General features: G+C 42.8%; 2 protein-coding genes across 3 annotated transcripts in view; one reads left to right on the forward strand and one right to left on the reverse strand.

Moving 5' to 3' along the window:
- Positions 1-12,430, forward strand: part of LOC142159791 (uncharacterized) — a 1,176,369-nt gene that overhangs the window by 816,996 nt on the left and 346,943 nt on the right. The window lies entirely within an intron of this gene.
- LOC142160638 (uncharacterized) overlaps positions 1-12,430 on the reverse strand; it is a 97,750-nt gene that overhangs the window by 4,242 nt on the left and 81,078 nt on the right. The window contains 2 exon segments of the mRNA XM_075215501.1: positions 8,198-8,309; positions 8,467-8,564. Coding sequence (XP_075071602.1) covers positions 8,198-8,309; positions 8,467-8,564 — 210 coding nt within the window.

Consider the following 12,430-nt stretch of genomic DNA (forward strand, 5'->3'; position numbering starts at 1 on the left):
CACTGATGAGTCAGTTAGGAGAGTTAGAGAAATCTAATAAAAAACAGCAGCGTATTGTAGAGAAAAAAGATTTTCAGAATACAGCGAGTCAGTTTTCAAACAGATTTAAAGTGACTCGCAGACAAATATTTTTGGACTTGCTAAATGCTGGCGTTCCTAAGAGAGAGATAGATGGAATTGCTAAAACTAAACTGTTAAAGAGATGGAAGGGACTGAGAGATAAGGGGAAGTTGCCAGGGGGGGGGCACCCAAGAAGGTGGTGACTAGTGATGTAGAAGATTACTCCCCTGTAATACCCTCAGCAGCACCTCAATTATCTAAACCCGACCCATACACTGCTGTCAGTAGGGAGGTGCAAGGTTTAGCAAAGACATATAATACTGGGAGGGGGTGGGAAGTTCCCAGTTCATATTGACAGCATGGCGGATCCCGTCAGCAGCTACTGACATTCAATATTTGTTTAATGAAGCCAAGGGATCTCCATCCCTATGTGTCAGTGGCAATTTATTGACCAGGCCAATCACAACCACACAGAACTACAGCATTACTGGATACTGGTGCAGAAGTATCACTGTTTCACTTTACAGGGACACAACATACACAACAGGCACACTGGGTTGCTGTGGAAGGGTTGGGTGGACAGCAGACATGGGCAGTCAAGATTCACTGCAGACTCCAAATTGGCAAAGGTCCAATTTTCAAAACACAGGTGTTGGTATCTGAACTTCCAGACAACATAATTGGTATGGATATTTTGCGTGGACAAACCATACACACTGAAAGTGGAACTTATGTGTTTGGATGTTTTGTAAGATCCTACACAGTGTCTGCAGTGAAGCCTATTGAGAGAGGTTTAGCTAAATGGTTTCCAGTGTATATTCCTCCTCCTCCACAGCCAGTTAATCTCAAACAATACCGGATACAAGGTGGTCTGAAAGAAATATCAGAGACTGTTCAAGTGTTACTAGAAGCTGGAGTTTTCAGACCTGCGGTCAGTCCTTTTAACTCTCCAGTCTACCCAGTAAAAAAAAAAAAAAAGATGGATCCTATCACTTAAAAATCGATTATAGGGGATTGAACAAAGTAGCACCACCATTAGCAGCAGCTGTTCCAGATATGGTTACTGTGGTAGAAAAGATTACAGAAACAGCCGGAGAGTGGCATGCAGTTGTGGATTTGGCAAATGCTTTGTTTTCCATTCCTATAGCACCTGAGAGTCAGGATCAATTTGCTTTCACTTGGGATGGACAGCAATATACTGTGACAGTAGTTCCGCAGGACTATTTACATTCACCCAGCATTTGTCATGGTTTGGTGGCAAGAGAGCTACAAATGCTAAAAGACTTGACTTGTTCTCTGTACCATTATATTGATGATATTATGATTTCAGGAGCAACAGAGGAACAAGTACAAAAAGACTTAAAAATATTGACTGATCACATGAGCACAAGAGGATGGATGATTAATCCCTCAAAAGTTCAAGGTCCAGTGCAAACAATGAAATTTCTAGGGGTAATATGGACTGGTCTTTAGCGAATGATACCCCAACCAGTGCTGGATGCAATTGCTAACATTAATTCGCCGACAACCGCTAAAGAAGCACAGAAGGTCTTGGGAGTTCTAGGATTTTGGAGGGCTTTTGTGACCCACCTAGGCATGATTCTTAGGCCTATCTATAATGTGACTAGAAAGAAGACTGAGTTCACATGGACAGATGAGCAAGAAAAGGCTTTGCAGGCTGAAAAACATGCACTCAGGATTCATAATGTCCTTGGTCCCATGCAACCAGATCAACCATTTTATCTAGATGTGACAGCAACTGAGCATGGGATGTCTTGGGGCCTGTGGTAGAAATCTCCACATACTGGAGCAAGAAAGATTCCATTTGGATTCTGGCCAAAACAATTCTCTTCTGCCCAAAGAAGATATTCACCACTGTAGAAACAATTGTTAGCTGCTTACACAGTCTTTCAACATGTTGAGGCAACTACAAAGCAGCAACCAGTGACTGACAGAACAGACTTACCAATAGCCAGATGGGTTCGACAAGAGGGCTTAGGTGCACGTACTGCAGTAGCTCAGAAACTAACGCTATGGAAATGGAAGTGGTACTTGAGTGAAAGATGTGGAGTGTCATCACAAGAGCCTGCTGATATCAGTACACAGCTAGCTGATTTGGTCACCTTTCAATCAGATGAACTTGAACAACCCCCTCTCCAGATACGGGGTAGCCCAGTGACAGAGGCTAAACCATGGGCACAACTGACAATTGAAGAGAAGTCCAGAGCCTGGTTCACCAATGGCTCAGCACAACTAATATATAATGGACAAGTGTGGACAGCTGCTGCCTACCAACCAGTGACAGAAACCATAATTCATGAAACAGGTGATGGTGGGTCAAGTCAATATGCAGAATTACAGGCTATGAGCATGGTCCTTCATGAAACGGAGGGAGATGTCATTATATATACAGACAGTTGGGCAGTGTATAAAGGACTTTTAACATGGATGCCTACATGGAAAAGAAATATGGGGAGGTCCTGCAGTATAGGAGCCTATCTGGACTCAATGCAACCAACGTTCTGTGTCAATCGGACATGTAAATGCACACACTAACTTTCCTTATAATGATGTAGCAGATCAACTAGCACAAGTTAGTGTTTGTTCTCTGACAGAGGCAGATGAAGAACTGAAAAGATTGAGAGAGTGGTCCCATGTCCAGTCGGGCACAGAGGTGCACAAGGCACTAGAGATTGGGCCAAACAAAAAGGAATACCATTGACACACTTGATGGCCAGAGACATTGTTGCTAAGTGTCCAACATGTCAAGAAGTAAACTACAAAAAACACTTGAAGGGTGATGTAGGCTCTATATATCGAGGAAAAGCTGCTGGACAAGTGTGGCAAATGAACTTTATAGGACCACTACCTACAGGAAGAGGTGGTCCCAAATATTGTGTTACAGCCTTTGATACATACTCAGGAGTTCTTATAATACATCCTTGTAAGCATGTTACACAAGAGGCGACACATTATTACAAGACATACAGAGACATTATGATACTCTTATGGAGGTCCAAAAAGACAATGGAGCTCACTTTACTGGCCAACAAATCAGAAAATGGGCCAAGGAGGAGGGAGTACATTGGCTGTATCATATACCTTACTATCCTCAGGCTGCCGGGCTCATAGAGAGAATGAATAGTTTACTGAAAGAGCAAGTTAGGAAAATGTCACCACATCATACATTGAGGGGATGGGATAGGGTGATAAGTGAGCCAGTGCAGAAAGTCAACCAAAGAATAATAGGAGATCAAACTTCTTTCCAGCGAATGATGACTGCCCCTGTGATAGCCCCGCCCCCTTCTACAATAATTTTCAGTAAGAAACAACTGAAGGTACGAAAACATAAGATTAAGGTAGTGGCCCATGAAGAACAAGAGTTCAAAGACCACCCCATGGGTGATAGACCCAGATAGGGACACTCCAGACCCCATGTACAAATTACCAACAGGGATAACAAGTTTAGAAACCAAATCTTTACTGTATTTTGTACCAGTACCAGAGGTGATATAACATTTCTCATGGGAAGAATCAGCTACATTGGATGAATATTGTGTCACTTTGAACCCTAATCAATGGTGGTATGTGGAGAAGGGACAAATATTAGGACATTTGTTAGTGGTACCCGAGTCAGGTTACGTAGTAGTGAAAACCAGTGAACATCAGACCGGATGCAAAGTATAGGTGACACCAGTTGGGACAGAAAAGAAAAAGAAGATAGGAGATATAGTAGCTTCAGGTCTTGGTGATACATATTTAGTGTTACTAGAAGGAACAGATAATCCTGTTTATTTATCTTCCCGCAGGATGATTCCTATTGCTGAATGATGGCCTGGAAGTGAATTGTGTGCCCTCATCTGGTGATCTTGGGGTTTGGGTCTTACAAATAATATGTAACAGAGGAAAGAGCGAACGACATAAACATTTAGGAGTTAACTGGAATTATGCTCATTGATAGACGTGCATTGTTGGCCTGCCAAGCTAGAGAACTATTCAAGTTGCTGGATTTGTACCCATTTGCCAATTTCAGATTGTATGTTGTATGTTATTATATCGATATTCCCTGGAATAATTTTTATTACAAGATAAGACCCTGCTAATTGGTTTTCTGAGTGGGGAGTTTGGTTTAGTGGTATTATTCATAGTTTGCTATATGAAATTATTGTATCCATTATGATTTATACAATTAATTTTTTTAAGATTATAATCAACTGTTTTATAAAATGCTGTGAAAACAAACAGTTAAGGCTTTGCCTTTAAGGATAACTTACTAATAGCTTGCATAAGTCAGAGAGTGGAATGTGATGTAAAGGGTTTACAGGATTATGTAAGCCCTCTCCGATCTTTTTTAAACTCTTTATTTATGCAAAAAAAAAAAAACAGAGGTTCCATATAGCAGATAATAACAGGGAAGAAAAACATTTGAACATAAGGTCCAGAACATGACAATTGAGAAACGGGAAGAAAGTCAGGCAAATGACATATTGTTAAACAAATTCCTAAACATAAAGGGAAGCAGTAAATTAACCCATAGAGAGGAAATAGGCTGACCCAGTCAAAGATTATGGAAGATCAGCTGCCTTGGAACTATGAATCGATGCTGCTTTATTTTTTTATTTTTTAGAGAGAGAAGTAAGGGGGAAAAAGAGGGGAAAGGGGGGGAGGGGTGGTGGTGGGGGGGGGGAGGAGTAAGGACCTGGTAAGAGCTTCTGAAGAAACAACCTTTTAAGTAGCGGGCATGTTTGCTTGATGAAAAGAATACCAGAAATTCCATACCTTTTTGAAATTTATAATTTTGTGGTGGAGAAGGCTGGTGATGTATTCCATGGAAGCCATGTACCACACACGAGAGATTACACTTTGGAGGCTGGGTGGATGAAAGGACTTCTATTCCTTCGCTATCTGTAGGCGAGTAGCTGCACAAATGTGTTGAACAAGTCTATCTGCCTGTTTGGTTAGGCCTTCGACCCGGGAGCATAACAGCATAACCATTGGGTCAGGTGAAACCTCAACCTCTAAAATTCTTGTCATTAGGTCGGCCACCTGGGACCACAAATTTGAAACTCTAGGGCATGTCCACCAGATGTGGTAGAATGAGCCCACCTCCCCACACCCTCTCCAGCATGAGTCAGAAGTACCCGGATATATTATGTGGAGCTTTGAAGGCACTAGATACCATCTTGTGTATACTTTAAATGTGTTTTCTCGTATTGAAGTATTAATGGAGATTTTGGAGATTCTCACCCGTAGTCGGGACCATCCCTTCTGATCCAGAGCTCTACCAGTATCCCGAAGCCATGCCATCTCAAACGATTCCGCAGTGTCAGATTTTGGTTCCAGGAAATTATGATATATCAGGGATATTAATCCTGAATCTCCTGGCCTATACACACAGCTCCTCTCAAAAGGAGTAAGGGTACGTAGCTTGGAAGATCTACAGAGTGATTGAATAAAGCTTCGGATTTGAGTGTAAGCAAAATGTAAGGACGAAGGAAGGCCCTTTTTTTCTCTTAGATCCGGGAAAGTGCGGGGAGCAAAATCTCCCATAATGTGAGTAAACTGAGTGATACCAGCCTTTTGCCAGGGGCGCGAGAACGGCCGCATGTTTCCTGCTGGAAAATCCGGGTGATGCCACAGTGGAGTAAGAGGAGAAGGAAATGAGGTGAGCTCCCACTTTCTATGGAGCTTGTCCCATAGATTGAGTGTGAACTGTATGGAGGGGTGCGAGTACACTGAGGCCGACCTTTGAGCTCTAAGGAGCCAGGGGAGCGAATTCAGATTGTGATCTGTTGTATGTGCGTTCTCTAGATCGACCCATCTCTTGATCCCCGGAGCAGACTGCCAGGAAATGATGTGACTGAGGTTAACTGCATGATAGTAGCGCTCAAAGAGCGGAAGTCCATATCCCCCTGACTGGGTGGGCTTGGCTAGGCAGGACCTTTTGAGTCTCGATTTTTTCCCTTGCCAGATAAATGTACCGCATGAAGATTGCAGATTTGTTAGAAAGGTACCTGGGATTGGAATGGGTAAGGCCTGGAAAAGATACAAGACTCTAGGCAGAACGTTCATCTTTATCACACTAATCCTACCAAACCAGGAGACAAAAAGCGAGTCCCATCTGGCCAGGTCTCTTTTTATTGAGTCAAATAGGGGGGTGTAGTTGGCGTGGAATAGCTGTTTGTATTCTTTCGTGATCTGAACCCCTAAATATCGTAGCGCCTTTGGGCGCCATTGAAAATCGAACGAAGATTCGAGAATATTTTTGGTGACGATAGGGACTTGGAGTGAAAGGGCTTCCGATTTAGAATTATTTATTTTATAGTTTGATAAGGATCCATATTCTTTAAGTTCTTTAAGAAGATTTGGGAGTGAAATGAGGGGGTTTGCGAGTGTTAATAGTACGTCATCAGCGAATAGGGAGATTTTGAAATGACGAGGGCCAATTTGGATCCCTGATATGTCCGGGTTTCTTCTAATGGCGGCAGCTAAAGGTTCTATGCATAAAGCGTATAAGAGGGGGGACAAGGGACACCCCTGTCTAGTGCCATTACCTAGTGAAAAAGCCTGGGATAGGAGCCCATTGGTCAATACCGATGAGGTGGGGCGGTGATATAGGGCCTGGATGGCTGAAAGAAAGGCCCCATTTAAACCGAAATGACTTAACGTGCTAAACATGAAAGGCCACGAGAGTCTGTCAAAGGCCTTTTCGGCATCTAATGCCACAACCACTGACGGGATCTTATTCTGGTTTATGTGGGCGATGATGTCTATAGTACGCCTAGTATTGTCTAAAGCCTGCCTGGTGGGGATAAAACCTACTTGGTCTGGGAAGACCAGTGTTGGTAAATAGGCATTTAAACGATTTGCCAGAATTTTGGCAAAAAGTTTAACGTCAGAGTTGATTAGTGAAATGGAGCGGTAGCTGGGGCAACAGGTCGGGTCCTTGTTAGGTTTAGGAATCACCACTATAGTGGTGCGCGTGGATTCCATATGGAATTTACCCCCCGACATTATGGAATTAAACAAATGCGTCAAATGAGGGACTAGTTCTTTGGAGAATGTTTTATAATAAAGCATCATAAAGCCATCAGGGCCGGGGGCTTTAGAGTTCTTCTGTGACTTTAGTGCAAGGATTACTTCTTCACTGGAGATAACCTCGTTAAGAGTAGAAGCCTGGCGGGAGGATAGGGAAGGAAGAGAACAATTATCTAAGTAGGTCTCTCCGATCTTTTAAGATAACATTCATACAATGATCCCTGTTAGTACAGGGACATTTCTATATGTCCAGAACTGGTTTTAACTAGTCTCTGGGGGAGAAGGGGGCTGGATTCAGACATTATTTAGCAGTCAAATGGAATTCCACAGCTAAGTATCTTTTGCTTTCAAATGTATCTTTTATATTAAACATTTGTATTATCAATTTTAACAACTGTTGCCTGTCAATCATTGTAATCTCACAACAGAACATAAGTTAATGTCCATCCTGTGACACTTAGTATTGCAGTGTTACACATACTGAGAATTAAACATTTAGGAATTATTACACAAAGAAGATAAAGTATAATGCCACATGTACTACTGCACAGGGAGGATCATGGGTAATACCATTCATAATTGAATCACTGATCAATCTCTTGTACTGAAGTATGAGAATCACAAGAGTGTGAGGAAGAGACTAGTAAGATCTCTTGGCTGGTAGCACACAATATAATGTGAGGAGAACAGAAGTCTAATAGGGGCTGAAGGACAGACCAACTGGGTACTTTGCAAACCATTTAATCATTAAGGTGACCTTCCGTAAACCTCCCCACCCCTTCACAGAACTCTAGAAACACCAAAAGATAACCAAAGCAACTGGTCTATGAATTGAACAAACATTGGTTCCTACTCAAGGAACACACCCAAGAACACCAACCCACCGAACTAACGAGAGTAACATCAAGATGAGCCAAATTCCAATATTAGTACATCCACATGACAACAGAAACAACACAGCAACCTAGACTGTGCCACGGAAAACTCCTGACTCCCGCACTGGTCAGATACTTTTTATGGGTGTAGAACAAGTGATTGTGGTAGTGTCTGAACAAGGAGAATGTGTCACTCTTTTCTGTAATAAGTGTTTATTACTCACCAGTGCTGATATCTGTAGGGATTTCCTCCTCCTTACACTGCTGATCACCCCTCACATATGTCTCTTCTTCTCCCTTTATATTTTCTACCTTAATATAAGTCAGAACATCAAACTAAATAACAAAAAATAATCAATAAAATAACACTTTAATGATGTCTTATTTCATTAATTGAGATTAAATAGAATAATATCAGTGTATTAGACATACACAGCTGTTATATAGATCATATAGTGAAAAGAAATTTTGTGAGACCATAAACTCCATCTACCTGACACTCCTGTTGGATCCTGGGATTTTCCTCTGTACAATCCTGTGAATAAAGAGGACGGGGACATCTCTCTGCGGAATTTCTGTTACTGGGTCCATCTGTAGAAGACACACAGTGACTGATACATTGTTTAGGTGTGATGGTCAGATGTTGTGTGTACAATAACCTAAGCAACCTAGTAATTAGGGAGGCATCTCTTATATGTTCCAATCCTAAAGTTATTGTAAAAAAGTAAAAACAGGCTGGATCAATGAGAATTGTCATCACCAGTAAGATCTTTATATGAGGGGATGAACATCTACAGAAATGACAATGCAACCCCCCCCCCCCCCTCCCCATTTTGTAGATAAGATACATACAATAATCCCTGTTAGTACACAGATATTTCTTTATGTCCAGCACAGAACTGGCTTTAACTAGTCTCGGGGTGGAGAAGAGGGTGGTTGGATTCAGAGATGTATTAGACAGCCCACACCCAGGAAGTTTTAGCTTCAGTTGAAACATTGTTGAGAAAGCTGCGATCGAGCAACGGGACTTCTCAGATGAAGACATTTCTCAACAATCAAATTGTATTCCACAGCTAAGTACTTATTCACTTATTATGTATATGTTATTATAAATATTTGTATTATCTTTTTACAATTGTTGTCAATTATTATAATCTTACACCAGAACATAAGAGTTAATGTCCATCCTGTGACAGTCTATCAATAGTATTTGATTATAGCACATTCCCAAAAGACATGGAACAATGAATTTCTAGGGACTTCACATCTCCAGCAGTGTGACAGGCAGAGGGAAACATTATGTGCAGTACCAAAGGAACATGGAACCATCAGTATAAAGCTTGTTCCCAGCCTCTTCTACCTTATTACTGATGGAGGTATGGTGTATTAATGTCAACATCTTGGGCAATTGTTTATCTGAAAAAGTCTCCCGAAAAACTTGTTCCCACTTTTTAACACAATCCAGTGGGGCATCAACTGCGGTTATCCCACAACATACCATATATAAGAGGCTGTGAACCCATATATGGAACGCAAAATAAGACTGGGGATGTGGTAACATTTTCTTGTTTAGGAGAGAGGACACAAACTGCTTCATTTGATCATATATTTCATAAAATGGAAAAAAACAGAAGGGCATTGAGTATAGAGCGGAGGGGGGAGAGACGGGAGTGGGGGGGGGCAGTGAGGAGGAGGTTACAATAATCGAGGTGGGAGATGATGAGTGCGTAGATGATAGTTTTGGTGGCATCCTGAGAGAGAAAAGGACGGATGCGGGCGATGTGGCGTAGTTGGAAGCGACAGGCTTGGGCAAGGAATGTGGGGGGTAAAAGAGAGAGAGGGGTCGAGGGTGACACCCAGGCAGCGAAATTGGGTGACAGAGGAGATGGTGGTGTTATTTATGACAATAGAGAGGTCATGGTGGGATGGGAGTCTGGGCGAAGGAAAGACAATGAGTTCAGTTTTAGAGATATTGATTTTGAGAAAGCGCTCGGACATCCAGAAGGAGATGGCGGAGAGGCAGTCGGATACCCGAGCGAGAATGGTGGAGGAAAGATCAGGAGAGGAGATATAGAGTTGAATGTCGTCAGCATAAAGGTGATACTAAAGACCGAAGGAGGAGATGAGAGCACCAAGGGAGGAAGTGTAGAGCGAAAAGAGTAGAGGGCCAAGAACAGAGCCCTGCGGGACTCCTACGGGGAGAGGGTAGGGGGAGGAGGAAGAACCAGACGTAGATACAGAGAAGGAGCGATTAGCGTGGTATGAGGCGAACCAGGCATGTACAGAACCAGAGAGGCCGAGAGAGTGAAGAGTTTGCAGCAGGAGGGGGTGGTCCAAGGTGTCAAAGGCTGCAGAGAGGTCAAGGAGTATGAGTACGGAGAAGTGACCCTTGGATTTGGCTGATAGGAGATCATTAGTAACCTTGGCCAGGGCAGTTTCAGTAGAATGGAGGGGGCGGTAGCCAGATTGGAGAGGGTCAAGGAGGGAATTGTCCGTGAGGTGCCTGGTAAGGCGGCTGCAGACAATCCTCTCAAGTAATTTGGAGGCATAGGGGAGAAGAGAGATAGGGCGAGAATTAGCAAGAGAGTTGGGATCAAGATTGGGTTTTTTGAGGATAGGAGAGATAAGAGCGTGTTTAAAAGAGGAGGGTACTACACCAGAGGAGAGTGATAGGTTGAAAAGGTGTGCTAGGTAAGAGCAGGTCGTTGGAGAGAGAGAACGAAGGAGGTGGGAGGGGATGGGATCGAGAGGGCAGGTAGAGGGTGGAGAGGAAAGAATAAGGAAGCGAACTTCTTCACCGGTTGTAGGGCTGAAGGAGCACCAGAGCTGGTTGATGGGGGAGGTGAAGCGATGAGGGTGGCGGGAGAAGGGGAGGAGGAGATGTTCAGTCTGATGGCCTCAATTTTAGAAGAGAAGAAAGTGGCGAAGTCAGAAGCAGAGAGGGAAGGCGGGACAGAGGGGGAGGGGGGGAGAGGAGGGAGCTGAAGGTGGCAAAGAGGCGGCGAGGATTGGAGGACTGAGAAGAAATGAGGGATTTAAAGAAGGAATTTTTAGTTAGGGAGAGGGCAGAGGAGAAAGAAGAGAGTATGAATATAAAGTGGAGGAAGTCAGCCAGAGAGCGAGATTTCCTCCAGAGGAGTTCAGCAGTGCGAGAGCATCTTTGGATCAATGAGGAATAGAGAACAGGAGGTCATCTGCAAAAGCTGCAACTTTATGGTGGGCGGGGCTTAATGTAATCCATGTGATGTTTGGGTTGTCTATAATTTACATAGCAGCCCTTTAAGTCAATACTTTTCCATTAGGTTTTTAGAGCATGACGAAGGTTTGTACCAACACAGAATATCAAACTACATAAAGACATTTTCATCATTGTTTGGAGTCCTCTGTGCAGGATACAATATTCTAGTCAAGAAGCAAGATAAATAAAGTAAGATAACGGCCAGCTTTGCCTGGTACTGTTGTGGATGGGCCCTTTATCCGAAAGGCTGTCGTTTGCCTATACTCACAATAAGAGGATGTGAGCAGAGGACAAGCTTCCATTTCATAAGGTTCTAAACATTCCCACTTGCCTAGTGGTGTCCAAGAAAGCCCAGTCTTAGATTTTTCTGCATGAGTAGAAAACAATATTGTAGGAAGACCGTTGAATTAGGCAATTTAAATTAGACTAAATGCCTTAGAGAGGATTACAGCATTTCAGGCTAAGAGGACCCAGGGCTCACCTTGAACTCTGAGCCCCTCTGCATAGATAACCATATAGAACTTGGCAGTGATGTCCATGTCCCAGTGTTCTTAGTAAATAAGGGAATGTTATCTAGAGAGGATTCAAATGTGAAACAATAGTAAACAAATAACCCTTTGTTATTAAGTGTCTGATTGATCCTAATATAAAAGTGTGAAGAGGGGAAGTGAAAGGAAACCTCCAGCTGTTCCAATAGGAAAGATGGATTACTCATACATCATGGTTGGCTCTCTCAGGAAGGTTGTCTCCCTGTGTCTGTAAGTAGTTGATCACTTGCTCTCACCTTGTACCATTGTACATGTGGTAATGGCAGGAGGTGTCGCAGTGTCCCCTATCCAGTAACATTGGTATGACAGTGGTTTGCAGAGCTGCCTCACAGCGCTGGGGTCATAGGTTCTATTCTGACTAGGGCACTATCTATTGCGCAGTTTTCCTCTGGGTGCTCCAGTTTCATCCCACATTACAAAGACATACTAAGAGGTTAATAGGATTCTTACACAAGTAACTCTAATGTGTTTGTGTATCCCTGTGGTAGGGAACATAGACTGTAAGCTCCACTGAGGCAGGGACTGAATTACTAATTAATACATTGAACAATATATAGGGACTATATATAAAACTGTTAATAATAAATAAATTGATAGGAAATTCAAAGCAGATGTAAATAAGGGAGGTCCATTGGTAGTTGTAGAATGACGGTCACCAGCTCTGCAGGGAA

This window comes from Mixophyes fleayi, chromosome 6 (genome assembly GCF_038048845.1).
Source record: "Mixophyes fleayi isolate aMixFle1 chromosome 6, aMixFle1.hap1, whole genome shotgun sequence".
In the NCBI taxonomy this organism is placed as follows: Eukaryota; Metazoa; Chordata; class Amphibia; order Anura; family Limnodynastidae; genus Mixophyes; species Mixophyes fleayi.